At 37.5% G+C, this 23,103-nt stretch overlaps 1 protein-coding gene across 10 annotated transcripts in view; it reads left to right on the top strand.

The window, feature by feature from the left end:
- The window catches only part of CTNND2 (catenin delta 2), a 634,494-nt gene that overhangs the window by 483,881 nt on the left and 127,510 nt on the right, over window positions 1-23,103 (top strand). For all 10 annotated transcript variants that reach the window (XR_008441479.1, XM_054003720.1, XM_054003943.1 and 7 more), the window contains one exon: window positions 9,562-9,775. Coding sequence is in view for 9 of the 10 variants with exons in the window: in XM_054003720.1 (XP_053859695.1) it covers window positions 9,562-9,775 (214 nt within the window). In the remaining variant the exon portion in view is untranslated. The remainder of the gene's footprint in view (window positions 1-9,561; window positions 9,776-23,103) is intronic.

Below are 23,103 nucleotides of genomic sequence, written 5' to 3' on the forward strand. Positions count from 1 at the left end.
ACGTAAGAAACTGTAAATGTAGTTTTAATCTGAGAAGAGGCCTTTTGTTTATTCTGTGAGGCAAACTGAGATAACTACAGCAAGTATCAAAAAAGGAACTTTTTGAATTTCCAATTAGAGCTGAAATGTCAGAGTTGTTTTGTTTTTTGGGCTTAAATGACTGAAAAAAAAATCATTTTCTTTCGTCTTACTGGTGACCATCTTGTTCCAAGATAATATTTGTGTTCACATTGACTAAATCCCATTTATGATATACTTAACTGAATAGAGTGAACTACAGCTTCAGAAATTTTCGTACATCGCTGAGGTGATGTCCCCTATTGCTGTTAAAATCTTTGAAGAAGTGACATACTGCTATCTCTAAAAACTTGATTTTGCTTTACATTAAAAAAATTGAATTTTCTTTATCTTCTTAAACTTCACTAGGTATCTGGTTATAGGAATACTGGCATGTTTTTAGTTGAAGTATATATGTCAGTTCTTTTCATCAATAATAAATGTAAACCTTCATTCCCAAATAGGTACTTAATCATTTTTAAATACCGGAAAGTAAATGATCCAAACCGTTGGTGTTAATCATAATTTTTCATTTCATGTCAGACAGTATTAAATCAGTTGATTGGCTGAGTAATGCCAATGTCTTTGCATCCTAAATTAATATTGCTATTGCACTGTCTATGAAGTGCATACTGCTGAACCTTCTTTAGCATTGTGCATTTTTTGAAAAACAAAGACCCTGAATCAGTACCAAGTAGTTACAATACCTATTGAGGGCTTTGGCATGTGTGTATTTTATAATATTTATGTGTGTTCCTCAGTATATAATTATAGGTCAGCGCCAATCTGTTAATTTTAGGAGATATTGCCTTCAACAGTGGGATTGAAAATTGCTTTTCTGATGCTTTCTCAGTCAGACAAGCACTAAAGGTCAGCTCTGTGCTTGCAGTTAGAAGCGTTATTTGGAAGATCCCACTAGCCCTTAATGATTAGAATATGATACTTTTGTTGTCCTTCAAATGTAATGGTTTTTGAAAGTATTAAAGTGCTTTACAATTACAGGTAACTCATGCCTACCCAGAGATTTTTTTTTTTTTTTTGTAAAATCACATGAAAACTTTGATTTATAATAGGTATAGCCTTCCTACCAAGCATGAAAAACAAGATGTGTCACAGAGCAGAATACATTAAGGCTTACTGACTGAGAAAGCAACACATTTATTCATACCTTCTCAGGACAATTTTAGAACATGATTTTGAGTCTCCTCTTGTTCAGAAAATGGTTTTGACCCTTTGTCAACCCCAGACATAGATCCCAAGATCTAAAGAAGTCACTTAAGAGACACAGGGAAAAAAAATCTGTACTCAGTAACAGAAATAAGATACCCACTCCTGACAAAAAAGCTCCTGCGTATTGATCCCATGCTTTTCATCCTCACGTCACACAACCTTTCCACCAAACACCCACCTGGTTTCTATAGACACAGAAAAAAAGATTCCCATCCTTCTCCACGCAGTGCAGTTTAACACAGAGGGAGCAATTCTTACTTAATTTTAAGCATAACATTGTATATATACGGGTAGTTGAATTTATTCACATTATGCCTGTTCACAGGTTTATGTTACCTTTGTATCTGATCTAAAAAGTCCTAATGAGAAAGCCATTTTTAAATGGGACCTACATCCACACCCTGATTTAGATACCTTAAACAAATTAGACTTTGCAGTTAATGCAGTAATTTGCATAACATTCTGCTCTATTTTCAGCTGAAATTGCTCAGCACTTTTTTAAACCTGTAGCAAATTACTTCACTAATGAGGCTAAATTACCTTGTGATGTTACAGGTAAATTTGTCTGTAATAAATCTCATGTGCATCTGCAATGTACAGATTTTGCATTGTCTACCTGCTGTTCCTTAGGCACATCAGAAGCAATAATGGAGAGGACTTAAAGTTTGAACCAGTATATTTGTCTTAAGAGATGCTGCACTAAATATTATTCCCTTGCTCGGTTCTGATCAGTTTTTTTCTCTCCTTCACATCCATTTCAAGTTCTAGGAGTCAGCCCTCTGAAACTAGCTAGCAGTGGGGCTGCTTGTCTTCCAAACCCTTCTCCAAAAAAATAGTGTGGTTCTTTCCCTGTTAGATGGAAGTCATTTTAGTAATGGAAACAAGGCAAAGATAAATAACTGAGAGAATTTGTAACTGCAGTAAAAACATGAAGAAATACAATAACTCCATGGATACTGTGGATAAACAGTCAGTGCAGTCAAGTTGCTGTGCAGCCATCTTGGCCTTTGCTGCAGTGCCCTGGTCCGTGTGGGCAAACCAGTCAGCTCACACAGTGAGCCTGAGAAGAGCAGAGTGGCTGTAGTCAGAGTGTCTCACTACACAGGCTGCTACCATTTAAAAATACTTGGGAATTTGGTTTGGCTCTTGCAGCTTCTCCTTCCAACACTGGTGGAGTTGCTCAAAATCCATTGACATGTGAAGTAGTTAGCGCTTGCCCTGCTGGTTGGAAAAAAAAGGACCTAACAACATTAAAACCAATTCTTACTAATTACTTCCAGGAGCAGACTTAATCTGAAGTCCTTTTAATTTGGCATTTATTGGATACATAATATCACCTGTGCTAGCAGCCAGTTATTTTTTAGTTCTGTTCTATATGTGGCATTACAAATAATTCTGTGTGTTTAAATATTTGTATTTTGATATATTAAAACATGCTTTCTTAATAGCAGAAATGTCACAGAATAAGTGGCAGATGATGCAGTGTTCTATGTCAATTAAACTGGCAGTTAATATCTATGATGTGTAGAAAAAATTGATTGTTGTTAGATTTCCTTCGCCTCCTTTGGATGAAGAGTTACTCAATAGTGATTATTAAGAAAAATGTGGAAAGTAAGCATCTAACCATGAATTAATCTTTTAATTAGGAATGTGGAGCTGTTAATAGTGAAACACTTAATGTCTTACTGGGAAGAGGAGATTGTGTTATTTTAACAACACACTTTATCACCCTGTCAGTCTAACAGGTTTTTTTTACCTATTCCTACTTTTCTTCTGTTTCCATTATATTTTACTTTGTAAGGCAGCGTATTCAGAATTAAATGCAGAAAAGGATGTTTCAGTTATACCTACTGGCAAAATTTGAACAATGTCTCAGATACCCACTTGCTTAGTATAAATAGAAGAGGAAGGGTGTTTTGGTTTCTGTCACGGAAGTATTTTTAGGCTGTTTTGGAATACTTCATTATCTAACAGTCTTTGGCTAAACTGTTTAAAACTTGAAGCTTCACTTTTCTTTCTTTTTGTATCTCTGGCTCTACTTTCTCTAGCCTTCCAAGGGATGCAAGAGGCAATTTCCATTATGTAGTGATTGAAAGAAAGGGTTTTGCTTCTTTTCTTGGCTGCTGGGAGAAATAGAATAATTTTCACTCCACAGATTTCAAAGAATATATTTCAAAATAGAGTTCAAAACCTTAGTGAGAGTCAAACCAGATAATATCTATTTGCTTTAGCTTTGCTTCTGCTGTTGCAAAGCCATAAGCAATAGCCAGGTTCCAGGGCCAGATTTCTCATAGCTTGGTATGAAGAGAGGTCGCTCACCTACATTTTGTTCACTCTGGTCTCACCGGTATCTATCCTTGATACCACAGTGTCTCTGATAGCTCTTTCCCACATCTCCTGTTCTTCTCACTATTCCAGCTAAATGTTCCCTAGTGTTATGCCATTGTTAGCAATTAGGATTAATAAGAAGATGAAACAGGAAGCAGTGATCAAATGAGGGGTGTTGCCAGACAAGCATGCTGAAGCACAATTTATTTACAGATGATCAATTCCTTTCATCATGCCCTTTTCTATTTTCTCATGTTGTTCCTCCTCCATGCATTTGGAACATCTCCCTTTTCCTATATTTGCCCTTCTGCTAAACATCCTGTGAGTCTGGCACACTGCCACAATTCCATCAGCATGCTCTTTACCATAGTACCTTTCCATTCATTCCTCCCTGTGTGCCCACTTTACCAGTTAATGAAGCTCAGGTTGAACCTGTGCAAGCCTTGGAGTGGTTCCTTCAGCAGCCCATTCAGCAGTGACCTCCCAGACCTGGTCTTTGGTGTTGTCTCTTGCTCTGCAGTGTTTGTGTATGTCAGTGTGGTTTATTACTTTTCCTGTCTCATCTCTGTTTATATGCTGGACAGCCATTGAGCAGATGTCTTCACAAAACAGGTGCCTGTATATTCCAAGAATCTACATACCCTTCACATCCTACATTTCATTTTCTTCCACACATCCAGACAATCTGTTTTATTGAATTGGGAAAGCAAGCTATCAAGAATTCATATGCTAAAATCTTACCGTAATCAAGATATATAGATATATATAGATAATCTATATATAGATATATAGATATAGTTTCAGACATATTATCGATGTCTTATTGACTTGTTTTTACCACTACATATGCTTCAGGCTGGTCATATGTAACTCCTGGTAGATTAAGTGTCCTTACTAGGAACATAATTGACATCTTCATTGCCTCCAGGAGCAGCCTGAAACCCTTCTTGAATCTAAATTTTATTTTCATAGTGTGGATACAAATGCATATTCTCAGATGTAATGCAAAAGAAACTTAATACTATGCCAGAGGAGAAGACTCTGTCATCAAGCTGACATGAGTGCACTTTTATCAATCTGTGTACTAGAGAGTCTGGCACCTATTCCTGCCCTGTCTGCCTGTGTTGTGGCATCAATGGGGCTGGTCAAGTGCTTGTGGCCAGCAAGTAGACAGGGACATTAATGGCAGAGAACCAACTTTAGCAGGAAAATATCCTGCTAAAAAAAACCCATGTGATTCCTCAGATGAAAGAAGCTCTGTGCATTCTTCCATAGAAATATTTTTTTTCCAAAATTTATGTAATCTCTGTTCTTTCAGTTTTCACATTGATTGGCATAGATTTCTAATTGCAGCCCTGTATTTAACAGCTCTCTAACAATGTCTTCCAAAGACATGCACAAAATATTTGCAGTGAGCAAAAGGAAGGAAAATAACTTACAGAAATTACCGGTATCCATGGATTAAGAGAGTCATGAGAAAAAACGCAGCATGGATTCACCCAGCCTTGTTAATATTGTTACTCCTTCTCCTCTGATCCTCTTCTTTTATTTTTGAGAAAAGATGGTGTAAAAAGGAGACAATGCATTCAAGACATGGGTATTTGCAACTGGGTATACTCAGTTGTGCTGGAGAGTTGAAATTCATTATTTTGAGTTCAGAAGTGGCTACTTTGGGGCTGGTCTGTGTGAGAAGAGAGTTGGTCCTCTGTATTTCCTGGCAAGTTTTCCACTGTTTGTTTTTACTAGACAAACAGACTCTGGCATATTCTTTTCCTCTTAGATGTAACAAAGCAGCGGCCACTGATATGTCAGTAAATATTATATTAAGAGATGTTTTCTTCATTTTAAATTAGGAAAGAGACAGAAGTTTCAAATTGGGATTTGGGATTTGATGCCCCATTGGTGGAAATTGCTGCTTACCCATCCATCCATCCCAGAATTCTTGGCAATGACATTTGGCAGTAGCAGTACTGAATTCACTGGAGCTGTGACTAACTTAGCTGAGATCTGCCCCAGGAGTCTAGGTCAGAATTGTCCTCCAGGCTGTGGCTTTTAGCTCCCTAAATGACTTTAACAAATAATTTCATTTCCTTTGCCTCTATTTCCATACATTTAAATAGATCCTGATAACATCCATCTCAGTATCAAAATTTGTCAGGCATACTTAAACCTGCTGGAGAGTATAGTTTTAAACATCTATATAGATGTTTGATAGAAGCACGAAGATGGGGTGAAACTTGTGGTGAATAAAGGTTTGTTGTAAAAAAAAAAAAACAAACCACCAACAAAGCAAGAGGGTAGTCCAGATAAAAAACAGCATAAGAAACTGGGCTCCTAGTTGAGAACAATCAGCTCCATCTCTCCCAGCATGACACAGTTACTCTGCCAAATATCTGAGCTTGGAAATTCAAAGAAAGTTTGTAAAATAAATCTTGTATTTCCCAGGTAAGAATAGGTTCTTCCTGCAGTAAAACTTAAGAAATTTTGTCAAGTTATGTAAAGTGTTATGTAACAATCGTTTCATTTCTGTTGTATTACCCTTTTTTCTGACAGAAATGCATTTTAGATTAATATTTAATGGCTTTGCTTTTAAGAAGCTATCTTTGAATCACTTCAGTCTGCTGCTGGCTTCATGTTCCTGGGAGAGGAGGAGCTGCATGAGCTGAACACTAGTGTGCTGTCAGCTACTGTGACTGGAAAGGGGAGGTGCAGCTCAAGAATACTGTCTCATTGTAGCAGAGCCACACATTTCCCTTTAGAAATGAACAGAAGATAGCAAAACCTGAGAGCATCCCCAGGATAAACTGCTGAGGAGCATGAGATGCCACTTGGTTGTGTACAAGGGAAAGAGTGGGAAAAACAGCATAGGCACAGAGTCCCTCTGAATGGAGACAGAGCCCTCTGAGTCTTTAGCTGATTTGTAGCACACAGAATGATTTTTTATACAAAGTAATACTTTTTCTCATTCTTACTCTTTTTTTTTTTTTAGCAGCAAAGCAATTAAAATATTCATTCAACATATTGTGGTTTAAAAATACAATTCACAAAGATCAGCAGGCATGTTTTCATTCTGTCGTCCCTGATATTACTCATCACACCAGGCAAATCATGTATTTTTTAACTGTATTCTTTCTTCTATCAGATCTTGTTTCTTTTCCAAGGTTGAAGTGTGAAGCTCTGTGGTTGATTCACCTTTTGTAGAACTGATGCATAAATTTTTGTTCCCAGTCTCTTTAGTAAATGTCATTTGTTTTGTCATGTAGGTGGCTCTTCATGTAGCATGCTTGGTTTTTAAAATCTGGTTAGTAGGGGAAGCAAATGTATTTTTATATGAAGGTCAAATGGTAATGGATTGTAAACCCAAGCAAACAAAACAAGCAAGCTTCAACCCCCAGATTAACTTGGTAAATTTTTTTCTGGCTCAGAAATGAGCCAATTACTCAATTGCAAGTCATCCTGTTCACATGGAAAATATTGACTACTAATATATTGCAGCACCTTTTCTCTTTGACCTGCTTTTCTCATTTCTAAACTGAAAGATGTCATGGTTTCTCTGAGCAGCAGAAGCATAAACTCTCATAAAATTAGTGAACTTTTCTGCCTGAAATTGATATATTTTACCAATGTCCATTCATATCTCTTCATGCATCATGTAGTGCCAGCTGCTGTAGTCTTTGAGGTGACCTGCATATTGCTCAGAAAGTTGCATATGAGTACTGATATAATGCCTATTTAAAGAAAAATACCCTAGTTTATCTTTAAACACTATCACTTTGGCATTTAGACCAAAGCTGTGTGGTAACTGTATAGATATTAAAACATCTTAATTCAACACTGTAACATCATGGTGTATATGCTTTTTGATAACACAGCTGTTCTATTTTTTTATTTTGCTGTTATTCAAACAATAAGACTATGCCAGATAAACTTGAAGAAGAAAGTGGTAACTTCTTGTTTAGCAGCAAGTAATTTCCTATAGCTCAATTTTGGAACCCTAAGGCCTGAATCACTTTTCAGTCTTTATTTGAAGTGAATCATGGGTTCAGGTGATCATTTATGTTGGAAGCAATCAAGATCATCTAGTCCAACCATTAACTCAGCACTGCAAATTCCACCAGTAAGTGCCAAAACTGCACACCTTTTAAATATCTTCAGGGATGGTGACTCCAGCAATTCCCTGGGGAACCCATTCCAGTGCTTGATAACCTTTTTGGTGAACATTTTTTTCATAATATCTAACCTAAACCTCCCCTGACATAACATGAGGCCATTTTGTCTTGTCCTACCACTTGTTACTTGGGAGAAGAGACCAACTCCCACCTGGCTACAGACTCGTTTCCAGCAGCTGTAGAGGGTGATAAGGTCACCCCTGGGCCTTCTTTCTTCCAGGGTAAACCCCAGCTCCTTCAGCTGCTCCTCTCAGGACTTATGCTCTAGACCCTTCCCTAGTCCATTGCCCTTCTCTGAACTTGCTCCAGCACCTCAATGTCCTTCTTGTAGTGAGGGGCCCAGAACTGAGCACAGGATTTGAGTACTCAACAGTGCCAAGCAGAGGGGGAGGATCACTGCCCTATTGCTGCTGGCCACACTATTGCTGATACAGGCCAGGATGCCATTGGCCTTCTTGGCCACCTGGGCACACTTTGGCTCATGTTCAGCTTGCTGCAGACAGTTCTTTTTCCAATAGCCAGCTTTCCAGCCACTCTTCTGAAAGCCTATAGCATTGCATGGGCTTGTTGTGACAGTAACACAAGACCCAGCACTTCTCCTTGTTTAAGCTTGTGTTACATCCATGAAATGCCATAAATCAGTTCTACATAAAGATTTGAAGTTAGTAAATGAAGCTTGAATTCCTAAAACTTCAACTGTTTTGTTCTTCTAAGACCTCCCCCTGCAGAGCCCCAAGAACACATGGCCATGCAAAAACTGCTTCACACATATTTCAAATTTTTTGTTGTCCTGAATGTGAAATGGCCAGCTGAAGTGCCTGGCTTGTTTTGGGCCTCAGCCAACTACACATACAGGGAAACTTCTTGAATTTTTCAGAGTTGTCTGTGTAATTTGAAGCTAAAGCATTGTACTCTTCAGATGTTAGTTATGAACCTGTGTGGTTTCTTAAAATTAGATCCAAGACTGATTACTCTGTGAGGAACAAATAGTGCCACAGAACAATAAAGAAGTGTTTGTTTGAAATAGCTTCATATTAAATTGTACTTGGTATTCCTGACCTTCTTGATTATTTGTCTCAAATATTTTTGTGCTTTTTTTAGAATGATTTTTACATGAGATACCACATTAGAAACTTATTTTTAGGCTACCTTGGGTATGCATAATACTTCTATTCCTCATCACTTAAGGGTCTCCCTCAATATTGTTAGAACAAGCTTATCACGATTTATTTCTCATCCTTATCTTTATGTTCCTGGTGATTCCTCCTTTTCCTTTCATCATTGCTCATCCCAATTTAGTTGATATAATATTCTTATTGAGATTACCGTAGTTGTTCCCATTCCCAGTAATTAAATGTAAAGGCAGGACTCCTAAAAACTTGATGACGTGAAGTGCTTTTTTTTGTTTGCTGTAGCCTTGTGGTTTTTTCTCCAGCTTGTGATGTGTTACAGTCTGAAGGAGACTACGTTTCTCCAGCACAGAAGAAACTCTTGCCAAGGCAAACCTTGCTGAATCACGAGAAACCTTGATGAGGCAACACTCTTGACTAATTTTGGCTGCTTCTACAGAAGTTCTGGTTTGTCAGTGTACAGTTATGTTCCCACTGAAATAATACTAGGAATCAAGGCAGTGAAATGTAGCAGCTCTGTGGTATTACCAGCACACCTTTGCTGGCCTGCAGCTTTGCATAAAACACAGCTTAATTACACTGGACAGCATTTATTCGTACTAGTGTTCATTGCCTAACTGTATGATTATCACTTTGGCCTGTTTCAGATAAGAAGACAAGGCGGAATACAGTTACTGGTGGACCTATTGGACCATCGGATGACAGAAGTCCACCGTAGTGCCTGTGGAGCTTTGAGAAACTTGGTATATGGGAAGGCAAATGATGACAACAAAATAGCTCTGAAAAACTGTGGTGGTATCCCAGCATTAGTACGGTTACTCCGCAAGACTACAGATTTGGAAATCAGAGAACTGGTCACAGGTTTGAATTTTTCAATATTTTTTGTTCGAACTCTCTGTCAGTCTTGCAAGCACAGTTCTGTGCTGCGTGCCACGTGTTCCAATCAGTAACTATTTCATTACCATCTTATTTGCCATAACAAAAAGCTTTCAAGCCCTTTGGATTTATGTAATGTATGAATGGCTTTCAATATCATGCAGTTTACAGATGTAGGTATGGTTTATGCCTGTCGTTGCTGGTTCCCTTTGTTCTTGGTTAGCCGTGAGTGCTCTTGCGGGAGGTGTGTTCCACACATGGATATGTTGTGGTGGGAATCCTCTGCTTTCCCTCCTGTGTGGTGTAGGGCTGGCCAGGCAGAAGCTCTATTTCACTGAATTTACTTAAAAACTGTTACTCATTGCTTTTATATCCCGTGTAGTGATGTTGTGTGAGGGAGGATTTGTTCAGGGGTTTTCTGCCTTTCTCAGGGTTCTGATAGGAAAGTGGAAAACTGTGTTGGAGAGGTGGACATTATCTTCTGAAGCCTTTTGTATGAAATTTGATAGCATGCTATGTGGTGTGTTTTACACAGAGCATGCAGGTAGTGGTAGTTTATTTCTTTTCTTGATGGAGGAGGATCTGGTCTTCTCAAGATTGTGTGGATTTTTTCCTTTCTGAAATTCAAGAGAGAGGGGAGGGGTGGTGGTGTTCAGGAATACAGGAATGCTGTCAAACAGGACTGATATTAAATATTTGGAGTTTTTTTTTCACCTTGCCCTTAAGCTAGCATATTTAATATGTAAAACAGAAGTGAGGTAGATTTTTTTTATTTTTCACTTTGTGATTTCATTCTATTTGGTGATTTTTTAACACTATAAACCAAAAATATTTTTATTATCCTCTTTCCAGTTTTCAATTGTATTTTCATTATGACTTTCCTACTAAAATATATAAGAAGATTTGTAATTTCTGTCATGAATCGTCAGAGTACATGTTATCATCTATGTTTGTGCAGAAATTACTTACCCTTGTACATCAGGCCTCATTTAGGATAGAGTTGATAAGATTATCATCCTTTTGTTTGGTCCAGGTTCCTTCCTTGAGGGTGTTTGACTCAATTGCATGGTGTTTATTAAATGTAGATTTTTTATATTTAATTTTGTTTCTTAGTTACAACAGTTGTCACCTCCTTGTCATCTCCTACTTGTTAGTCAGGATTAATGGGGCAGAGATACAGGTTACATGAGCTCGGATCATGCCTCCTGTGGAGTGACAGAATTACTGACAGATCTAATAAAGTGTAACCACTGTTTCATATTCAGCATACTTGTTTGTCTCTTGGTTATGTTGTCAGTATCCTGGCTCCAGGGAACATTCTGCCTATTTATTCTGAGTAGTAAGTGGCAAACTGCTAATACACCTCAGCAGTCACCGTGGCACTTCCCATGCCATCTGTAGATGGAACACACAATGTCATTAGGCCATTTAAAAATATATACTGGTTCCATTGCACAGTATGCTGTTAAATATTCCCAAATTCCCACAGAAAGAAAGGATGTTTTCTTTTCAATATGCGCTCAAAGTGTTATTACCAAGAGGAGTAGATACTGGCTACCAGTGGTAGGCAGTAACCTACCTTTGTACAGGTAGATGCAGGTCCCAGGGATGGTAACCATCAGGAATACTGGACATGTATGAAAGGGGAGAAGACCAAGATGGTGACCCTGAGGAATGGAATCAAAGTCAGTGATATTTCAAGATTTTTTTCCTGAACCTGTTTTTGTATTGGAGTTTTTTGTTTGTTTTTAATAGCCAGTACATCCCAGAAGGCCACTGCTTGCCCTGGCACACAGTGCCATGTTTCCTGAAAGGCAGATGTTTTGTGCCTTTCAGAATGCTGATCACTGGTCCTCGCTTTCAAAATGCAGATGTGTTTGTGGTAGTGTTCTGCAAAGCTTCCTTCTAAAGCAAGGCTCATAGCTGCAGCTCTCATCTTGCGTCTCTTAGGAAACAGGCTAAAGTCGTGCATCTGAATCACTTCTCCTTTCCTTTTTATTTTGGTAAAGTTTTGTAGTGTGACAGCTGAATTCCTTCTTTCTGTCCTTTCTGGGGAATGAAAGGTAGCTCCTGCAGCAGCTCCCTTGGTAATGAGAAGATTTGACTTGGTGGCAGGCATAAGGAAAAATAAGAAGTTCCTCATGCTTTCCATCAGCCTTCCTGAGCTGAGGTGGCAGGAAGGTAATTATTTCAGTAGGGGCTCCACAGCCTGGAGGAGATGCAGAGAAAATAATAACAAATGTCTGTTTTGGGAGTAAACATAATACCTTGAACCTTTCCATCTCATGTTCATTGTGCATCCTGTCTATATAAAAGCTGCTCTTGTTTGTTACTTTTAGAGAGGACACAAAGGTCATGCCTTAGGAATCCATACAGGCTCTGACATTGCTGCCCCTGAATAGTCATCCACATTTGTCTGCAGAGCACTTCTCTTAGGTGGGGAAGTATCATTATCTCTGTCCTGCAGGTGGGGAAGTATCATTATCTCTGTCCTGCAGATGGGGAACTGAGCCTATCAAGTGTAAATGACCTGTCCAGAAATGTGGCAAGATGAAGGTGTGAATCACTCTGAGTAGGCACCCAGCTGCAAGGGAAGAAATATGGCCTGGAGAGGTTTTTTAGCAGCTCGATTTGTCTGGCGGTAGTGAAGCATTCATTGCCAGCCCCTAGTACCATGAAGCACTTGCCCAGCAGAGTGAAAGTTCTGATATTAGTTTCTTCCTCAAACATGCACATTCTCTTCCTTCTTGTTGCTCTTTTCTAAGTAGATTATAACTTCAGTTTCTGGCAATCTCAAGACTGGTTTTTGAAGGGTATTTAAACCTGCAGACCAGCTTTCTAGCCCAGTAGCTCCTTGATTGTCAGGATTGCCTTTGGCACCATTTGTGGCTTGTGCTCTTTTCCAGAGATTTCTTTCTGCCATAATCTCTCCAAAACAGATTTTTTTCACTTTTTCCCTTATCTCGTCTTTCTCCTCCTCAGAAGCAGAAGTCTTGGGCTAATACTGGAAAACCTTACCATGCTCAAATTTTTGGATTGCACAAACATAACCTCATAGCAAAGTGTTAGAGCTTCTAGGCTGTCTTATGTCAAGGAAATTATTTGTTTCAGTGCAGGCTCCCATGAAGAAGCTCTGAGGGAAGTGTGCTGCCTGGCTGTTACAAAATTAAATGCCCAGGAAATATTTCCTAAGATATAGAAAGATTATTCATACAGAAACACTTCCACAGTTACAGGTTTTTACTAGAAGAACATGGATAAAATTAGGTATAGCCATGAATATATACATTTGTGCAAAAGTGAAATACTCTGATAGAAACAGAGATGTTGGCATGGCCTACAGCCTCTGGTAATTTCCAGAGACTCAAGGAGAACCTGAATCACAATGTAAGTCTGTAAATGAAAAGAAATAGGTGTAAGCTGAATGTACCACACTTACCTTAGCCATCTTTTACCCCAGCACTATGCTGCCAGTTTCCACAGTAGCACCTGTTAATGGGAAAAAAATAAAAGCCTTCTATTTTAAAATAATTAAATGTTAACACTTTTCTAATAAATATAAATAGAGAGGAACACAGTACAAAATTAGCACAGATCCTGCAGATGGTAGAAAGAAATGTTTTCACTTGGTAATAATGACAATGAGTAACTGATTTCTGATTTTCTTGCCTTTAACAAGTTAATTATAACCCTTCCACAAAATTCTATGTTTAATTTTTTCTATTTGTTTTACTGTCAGGGAAAAAAAAAATACATGGAAAAATCTGACATTTTAGCAAGGATAACAGAGGAATCCCATGGATGCCTTGTGCAAAAGGTGAGGTCAAGCAGCTGTTGCTAGATCCTTTCCAACTCAGGCCATTCTATGATTCTGTGATTCAACTTATGCTTGCTCCTTCTTCCATCAGCTTGGTTGGTTAACTGGGTACCTGTCTCAGATGAAATTATTTAAACTGCTATTCTTCTCAGTTTCGACAAACAAGATCCTTCACAGCTAGAAAGACTTTTCTGCCTATGAACAATGAGATAGCTGGATTTAAAAAAACCCTTTTAAAACAGGCTCTTGTATGACTGCATCACCTGTTTAAAATCTGTAAATACCATTTCTGATTGAAAGGTAAAAGTGGATAATCCACTTTTAGAAAGTACATGATGATAAAGAGCTGCAGCTATAAATAAAGTCAGGAGAAATTGTATTTTCCTGTGCTAGCAGCCAGTCTCCTGCTTATTTTGGTTGACGGTAAAGTGTCAGAGATTTAACTATTGTCTACTGAAAATATATAAATTCTAAAAATTATGACATAAAAAAAGTATAAAGCAGAAGCTATCTAACACTCTACATATATACTAAATATAGATAGGTAGATACTGGCTCTGTGTATTTTATTCACATTTTATTCACTGAATCAAATGGCATATATTCCATTCCTACAAAACATTACAAGATGCTGTGTGCAACATGTTTCTTTCAAAGAAGCACTAGGTCTCCCAGTGTCCTTAGCCCACAGTCAGGCTGGACAGAGAGAAATTTCATTTACTTCCCAGACTTTGGATTCCAGTATTCATTAGTGTTGTCTTTAATTTCAGCTGTGGCCAGTTTGTGTTTTGGCCTAGTTGATTCCCTGTTTTCATCCCATGTTATGCAATATTATTACATAGTCCTGTTTCAGTTTTAGTAGCTGCCATATGTTTATAAGGAGGAGTTTATAACCTTATGGATAATCTCTCAGTGTCACTGAAAGCAATTACATGCTGTGCACCTTAGATCTATCTGGTCTGATTTAAGTACTGCAAGTGAAACCTCCTTTTGATTGCATGCTGATTCTTAGCATGTGCATAAATTATTGGCAGATTGGTCAAGTCGCTCCAGAAGGCCCCTTTGAGCCCTGTATCTGCCTTTGCTAATCTGTGGAGTTGTCAGTTAGTGAGCCTGCAGTGATATGTCAATCATGGTTAAGGGAGTATTCTATTTAAATGGATTTTTTAGCTCACTTCAGTGGAAGATTTAATTGGATTTCATGTGTTAAAGTAATTCTGGCCAATTATTTAGAATTTTTAACTTCCTAATACAATGGCAGTTCTTCTCTTGGGGGTTCCCAAAGTCAAAATCACATGCCTACAATTGTTTCCTATTTGTAATGTTATTTTCTTATTGGACTTTGTAAGGTATTACACTTGTGATTATTTTTGTATACTAAATCTTATTTAATGATATTATGGCAAAGGTTTGACTGTTTAGTACTGAGGATCTTGAAGCAGTTTAATTTAATAATTTAATAGTTTTCTGCAAAAGTGCCCTTGACATTACCTTAGTTACTGGAGTGTGTAAACACAGATGTGAAATTTTATTGTGATACAAACATTCATTTAGAGGTGGCACCTATTTGTAACCTTATTGCTCTCTGGAAATTTGACTTGAAAATTAATAAAGGCTCTTTTATCCCATTCTGAGATGACTTTCCCGCAGCCTTAAGAAGACCCAAACTCTTCTATGAGTTCTGTATTCTTACAGTATTTCTCTTTAATGTAGTTCCTTAGATCTCTATTATATCCCTTTTCCTTTGCTGGTTTATATTAGGTGTTGCTCTGGTATTGCTCATATTAAGTATCCCATTTCTTAATTGTATTCAAATTTTGTAATGGAGCAATGCAAGTGTAAGGAAGTCTGACCAGAGAAAAGCCTAATTAATTAGCAGTTTTTGATATGTAATGTAAAAAAATAGGTAGTAAGAGAAATGTACAAAGTGGCTTGCTCTTGGAACAAAGAGATAATTTCAGCATTGCACAAACTGAAGATCAGATTATAAAAATACATGTTTAGGTTCAGGTACATATCCTGCCTATCACAAGCTTTTCAAACAGACAACATGAAAAGCCATATATGTGTGTTTAAATTGTCATGATGGCATAATCATGCTCTAAGACTGCTGCTACAAGGTTGACATAGCCATGGTTCAATATATGCTTAGCTAAGAGAACAAGACTGCCAAATATTCTTTGAGGCCCATAACTCTATGCAGAAAAACAAAATGGAGATGGGGGCTAAATGCAGAAAGTACACAAGTGCCTCTTATGATGCATCTCCTCTGCCTCCATTATCTGTGTCCTGTCAAGTCAAGGAAATTAGAGAGGTTCAGCATGGAGTTAGATAACTGCTAGCACAGAACACTGCTTTCAGAAGTGATGATTTTGATTTTGGCAGGAAAATATGTTCATTCATTACTTGCTTAGTGTCTGGTCTGCACATAAGCAAATTCTCTTTAGTAACTTCAAGCAAGTGTTTTGAGGAACTCTGCCAAGCACAAAGGCAGGTGCCTTACAGACTTGAATTATTTTTCCAACAACAGATTTAGGATAAGATTAACAAATTTCAAATCTACTCACCTGAACACTAAAGTTTGCTTGTATTTTTTAAATTATTTTTATTCAAAATGGAGATTTAAAGGGTATTAGCTCTAACAGACCTTTCCTACTCCTTCGTTAAATGGATGTAAATGCAAGTACAATATCCTACCACAATCAATTTTAAAAGTTGATTAAAGCTTATGAAGTAATTTACTTCTAATTAGGTGTTTTAAATAAAAGTTGTTTTCGACATAAAGAAGATTATTTGTGTAATGAAAATTCCTGTCTGTTTACTCTGGATCCAAGCCAGTGGCTGAATAAGGAATTACATATTGTGGTTTCTTCAGTATTTCTTTATTCAAGAGCCTTTTAAGTTCCCAGAGGTTACATAGTAATTTGACTCCCTTCTTTTGCTTGAGATACTTTTAGGCAAACCTCCTCACTTCAACCTCCACCCTGAGTTCTGTGAACCACTGAGAATTTAAAAAAAATGCCAAACTCAGTCAAATCCCCTGCAAGTCTTAGCTTGTTTTTGAAACAATGTTTTTCATCTCACAGCCAAAACTTTGCAGAGGCTAGTTTAGCATTTTATACTGTCACATCTAAATCTTGTGGGGGGACAAAAGAAAACCAAGGGTTTGTTAAAGTCAGAAATACTACTTGTTACTGCTACCTTGATAAAATTTGGCTAAATACAGTCCATTATCAAAGCTAAGCAAAAGCAAAATAAATGAAGGCATGTGGTCTGCAGAAGCAGCTGCTCAAGTTAATCTCACTGAAGGTCCAAGTGCCCCAACACAACTTCAGACAACTCCACCAAGGTAGTACAAACCCTGTGGCAGGGTTAGTGGACTGCATGGCAACTCTGTTTTCCCACCCCAGTCATCAGTTACTTTAAGGTTTTACAGATAGTCTCCAAAAATCACTATTGCATCATCATAATTTTCATAAAATACTTAAAACTTGTATTTTGTACTATTTGTACTTCTCCAGACTAATATGCTGACATTTCATAGTCAGTGGATGTGCTCCGGCCAGGCACAGCTGTGTGTTGTACTTTACAGTATGATTCTATAGTGTGGCAGAGTTTAAATTTTAAATTTTAGCATCACTTACAGAAAATACTGCCATCATTTCCAGAAATGTGGAAGAGATTTTCAAACAAATTCAGAGCAGGAATTAATTGGCATTTTATGAAGTTTTCTTATGAACCCAGTGTAGAGCAACTCACCAAAATACCAAATCTTTGTAGTCATTTTCCTTGTAAAACAGGAAGGTAAAAGGTTTTACAGTTTACGCTCATATGATGTTGGGAAACTGATTTCCAACCTATAGACTGTGACATCTTCAAGAAATTCCAGAGTCATTCAAAACACATCCTATTTATAGTTCATATGTACCAGCAAATCTAAAAGTAATTTAATAAATTGTGTAATTCTTCTTCAGAAATGATGCTGTCTTATCAAATAACACTTAGGCAAACAATGTTGACAGTTCAAACTGGATCATTTTATACTGTATCTATTACAACTTCACTGTCTAATTATAAAACAATCTTTGCCCCCTTTCTCAATATGCTGTCACTATTTTGGCTCTGAAAATGGGAAAACCCACTGATAGAATCTGTTGTCTTCATGAAGAGTTATTCTCAACTTTTTCTGAATCATCAGATTAACTTCTTCACCCCCTGCTGCTCCCAGTTAAATAAGGAGATGTGTTAAAATAGATACTTTCTCAAATCTTATGCCCTGCTTTCTTAGCAACAGGCTGGGGCACTGATTTATCGTGTAAGGTGTTAAATCCAAAGGATTTTTATAGGTAGAAGGGAATGTACTGTTACATAGCAATACAAAACCTTCCCTCAGGCTTGCAGAGCCTGTTTCCCTGGAGGTGAATGTGGCAGAGGAGAACAAGTCACTGGGTGCTGAGGTTTCTGCTGGGAACAGTGCAATGCTCCTGGTAGGGGAGTCCCTCTCCTCTCTCTTATGGGTCTGCTTAGGGGTGGTTTCATCCATTTTCCCATCAGAGCCCGCTTCCTTCTCCCTATTTCCCAGGCAAATTCACACTCACTTGTCCTGCATTTACCACCCTCAGTGCCAACACAAAACCCAAGGTCCCAAGGAGGTCCCTTGTTGCTCTCCTTTTCTCTCTAAGTGGGAGGTAGTGGTTTTTCTCTTGTACAGAGAGATGCATCTTCTATGGAAAATACATTCAAGTTTTGCCCAGGTTTCAATTCATGGACCAGTGAAACTGATTTCATAATTTGCTTGTTAATATACTACATAAATATTTTTTTTCTTTTTTTACTTCAGTCAAATTTTAAATTTAAGAGAAAATATCAAACAAGGTAATCTTGTGTGATAAATAGAGGACATCTGTTGAAGCATATGGCTTGACATAAGAGCTGCATTGAACTTTTTCAGCAAGTAGTAATTCTTTGGAAAAAGTCAGCTGGACATATAATTTTGATGGGCCTGCCTGAATGATGGAGTATTAAAATGCTTGCAGTTTAAAACTACTTTGTAGTTTGAAATGTTTGAGATTTGCCACACCAAGTATTTAAATTTTATTTTGAAAATAGTTTCTTGTTTAGAAAAAGATCAGAATATTTCACTTTTCATTTACAAAATGGAAGTTTGAGGTTATGGTGAAATATGTTCATTCTGTGGTCAAATTACTGTTTTCACTATGTCCAGTAATTGTATTTTTTTTAATTTATTTTTTTAAATTTTATTTGTTGTTTTTAAGTTCAAAGGCCAACTTCCCTTCTTCCCTCCCAAATGTTATTTACATTTAATGTTACTTAAAGTGTTCTCTTGTTCTTAGGCAACAATTTGGTTAGTAAATGGTTCCTTCTTTTTTCTTGTTTAGCAACTATACACTGAACCTTTCATTTTGGACATAGATGCAATTTTATAGATAGGACTAACTTTCTAACTGGTTCTTTTTAGAAAGGAGTTTGGTATTTAGAGCTGTAACTTAATGTTCAGCTTTAGTTACAACATTTTTATTCTCTGTATTAGGGTCTGTTATCAAACATATGTTTTGATTTTGGGTGCTAATACAGGTGTAAGCACTGAAAAACATCTTGCCATTCATATATAGCCATCCTTGTTAGATTCCCATGTTTTCTAATAAAGTACTTAATTTGAAATTACATTGCCATTAGTCATGTGTTAGGATAAAACTTTTTTAAAAGCAGTTGATATATTTTTCTGTGTTTCTGTCACTTAGAATGAATTGGTTTTGGTTTGCCTTCAGTGTTTAACAGGACTCATTGAATTTCCTCAGCCGTGAAGGGAAGTTAAGCAGAAACCACTGATCTTTCCACAGTAATCTCGGTCAACTCTTCTAGTATTTCCTCTACTGTTTAACATGAAGGCTAATAACTCTCTAACATTCTTGGCTGACACTTCTTCCCTTCCACAGTTATGTGTTAATTTGCAGTGTACAGCAGAAAAAGAGGAGAAACCTTAGGTCAAAATTCAGTCCCATGAGAGAAATACAGACCCTTTTGTTAATGCAATCACATTTGGATGGAACTTGCTCTTAATCAATACTAAAATTGGCCCCTCCTTTTTGTTTTAATAAAATCCAGTATGTAATTTTGGAATGGAAAGAGCAGCAATTGAGAAAGAAAGGAGTAGTTTTTCAAAGGAAATATTTATACTTTTTAAACTCTGTGTAATCTTGTACATTTATGTAGTGAAGATCAGCTGTATTTTTTGTGATAAAACAAAAGAAAACACACCATAATAGTCCTTCTCCTCTGATGAAGCTTCTCCCTTGTAAGGCTATGAGTGGATGCAAAGGCAAAAAAATTATTGCTGCAACTTTACTTAGCATTCCATAAGCTCGTGCCTGCTCATGGCTTTTACTGAAACTCAGTATTTTTCAGTGCAGACTTCTCCTACATCAGCTTATACACAGATAGCAAACCACCTCTGTGCATGTCAACCAGTGAATTACAGCAAGGTATGCATAGGCACTCATTCACAAACCAGATAAATATTTCAAGAAAATTGGTGAAAGTTCCTCGTCTGTTATGCCAATTTTAAACTGACTTTCACAGTGTGCTCTTAAGGAGATTCCTTCTAAGCTGTGCGTTGTTCAAGTGCCAGAGCTTTTCAAATCAGCCACTTTTTCTTTCCTACAGAAAGTCTGTTACCGAGCCAGTTTCTCACCTTGATGGTTGAGCTGGTTGTGAAGTCTTACTGCACTTTGTATTAAGAAATGTTGTGGCTGATATTCAACATCTCTGCAGCAGAACTGCTGTAATCTATCAGGAGCTCACATCTGCTGCCAGGGAGCAGATCCAGCTCTGCAGAGCAGCCTTGCAATTAGAGCGGGGGCTCCAAGCGGCAGCCAGCAAATGACTTTTCTAGCACTTGGGAGCTTGGGGAAGAAGTTGCTTTTCCTAAGGATTCCAGCAAAAGATCCCTTGTGCTTGGCTTCTGTGCAGGGTATTTAGCATTCAGATTTCAATCTTAATTGTCATGTTCATGAGGGAAACTGCCAGTAGTATTTTTGTGCCTTCAGCATATAAACAAAAATGCCTGCCAATGCTTTGGTCTCTATTTGTGGGATGCAGACTCTCAGCACTATCAAATGGTTTTCTGCATCACTCCATGACCAAACTATTAAATTATCATGGAAGAGGAGAACCTGGATATATTAGAATACTTGTAGATTTTTATTTTTACAGAGAATATGAAATAAGCAAAATCTTAATATAATTGAAAGTTGACTTAAACATCCCATATTGAGAAGAACCAAAGTCTCATTTCTCCAAACAGTATTTGTTTACTTACAATCTTTTTACCATATGATTTACTTTTAAAAACATAGTGGCAGGGGCAATGCTTTTTGGCAAAGATGACTCTTCCAGTTTCTTGGTTTCCATTTGTGTTTGTAGTCTAAGTTGTTCTGAGAGGTTTGGTTTTTATATATGTCATAATTTGAGGTCACATTGAATCATGAGCTAAATAGTTGTTTAGACTTGCCTGGTTTTGCATATGTTCTCTTGCTATGATGGTATTTTTTGCATAGATGTATGTGATGTCTATTTTCTTAACTTTGAATAGAATAAGGATAGCATGTGGCTTATCAGGTCTTGAATTACATCTGACTATAGATATACATATACCAGTTCTAACTAAAACACCAGCACAAAAATATACTGAAGTGTTTAATCAGCACGAGTTTGAGCTCCAGTCTGATTAGGAGATTATGGGGTTCTCACTCTGACTGCTCCAATAAATTGAGCAACCCATTGACTATAGCAGTTGCATGGCCTCTGATAAACTGATCCAGAAGCTGCAATTTGATGCAGTAAGATCTCCAGAATAAGCATTCCTGTAGTCTTCTCTGAGAATCCTTCATCTGATGTCTGCTAGACTAATACTCAGACCCAAAATTCATCATCTAACTGAATCAACTGAATATTTTCAATACCAGTTTCTCCTCAGTTTTAAACTTAAAATGTGATTGCAAGGTACTTTTTCACTGTATTTCCATTTTTTAATGGAAAACCTGCAAAAAGACTTGTTCAGTCTGGTATAACTGTTTTTGTCTTTCCAGAAATGTTCCAATATAACCAAAAAGTGATCTGAAAATAGGGACACAAAATGATTAATCTCAATGCCTCCAAGCTTTACAAGCAAGGAGATAAAATATGAATGAAAGTGATTAAGAGATGTTCAGCACTGATTAGTTCTTTATTTCATACCTCTCACAAGAATCAGTCTATGGATGGTAAACAGTTGAGTTGGACTGTTATGTTGTTGGGTCGATCCCATCTTTTGGCATTGGCCACTGGTGAGTCCAGTCCCTTACCTTCCTGTGGGCAGCTGATGACAATGCAGATTCTCCAGGGGTCAGCCAAGGCACCCCTGAGGCTATTGCAGGGTGCTCAGAAACCCAGTTCAAGAGGGCTTTCAGAGTATTCTGAAAACTTCTTACAGTAACCCTAAAGGGCATGTCATGAATACACATTTGGAAAATATATTTGGAATCATGCAGTGAAAAGGTGGCTCTGTAATGGAAGGTGTATCAGGTAAATGATTTATTTTTTTGTCATTCTCCCTTGTAAAGTCCAGGCAATGGATCTTCTTCTCAAACCCCACATAAATCTAGCTCCAAGTTATCCTCAGCAAAACCAGTGAGAAGTGAATTGCCAGTGCCCTTTCATAATTGCAAATTCTTAATTAAGAAGGTTACAAGGAGCTGTGTAGAATGCCAGCCTCAGCATGTAGCAGACTGCACTGCTTGTAAGAATAAATTTTAACATGTCAGTAGAAAATTTTTGGTTCATGTGGTTGGTAGTATTCAGTCTCAAAATTAGATAAAACACATTGTTCTGGGGTGGAAGAGGATTATCTCACTCTTTAAAACTGTGAGGAGTAAAAACTTGGAAAAAGGCATCAGGCTTACTGGGCAATGCTTCTGCCTTGACTTAAATTTTGCTTGCTTCTGCCTTGATTTAAAATCATTTTAGGAGAAGGTGTAAAAGCCATTTTAGCCTGGTGATCCCATCATCGTCTTGCTCTGAAGGTTTAATTTTCCAGTTAGAGAAATCAGAGAGAAAGAGGATTTAAAGAATATTTCTAGGCTCAACAATTGCTGACTACCATGATGTTTATATGAGTTTACTTTAAATTAGCAAGAACCTGAAGTGAATAGAAAATAGTTTTGACATATATGTTTTTAAGCATTTTGCTAGATGGGGCTCTTATGTTTGCTTGTTTTGTATTCTTTTCTGCTTTTCCAGTTCATGACTAGTTCTTGAAACCCTAAGTATTGTTTTGTTGCCATCAAAACACTCTCTTCTGCTTCACTTTTAAAATAGGACTTCTTCACGAAGTTACAGAGCATTGTCTTGCATGAGAACTAAATTGAACCTTAAAGGGGGAAGGATTTGCATTCTGATTCTCTGCTTTTATACCATGCACATCATTTACACCTGTCTA

This window comes from Vidua macroura, chromosome 1 (assembly GCF_024509145.1).
Source record: "Vidua macroura isolate BioBank_ID:100142 chromosome 1, ASM2450914v1, whole genome shotgun sequence".
Classification (NCBI taxonomy): Eukaryota; Metazoa; Chordata; class Aves; order Passeriformes; family Viduidae; genus Vidua; species Vidua macroura.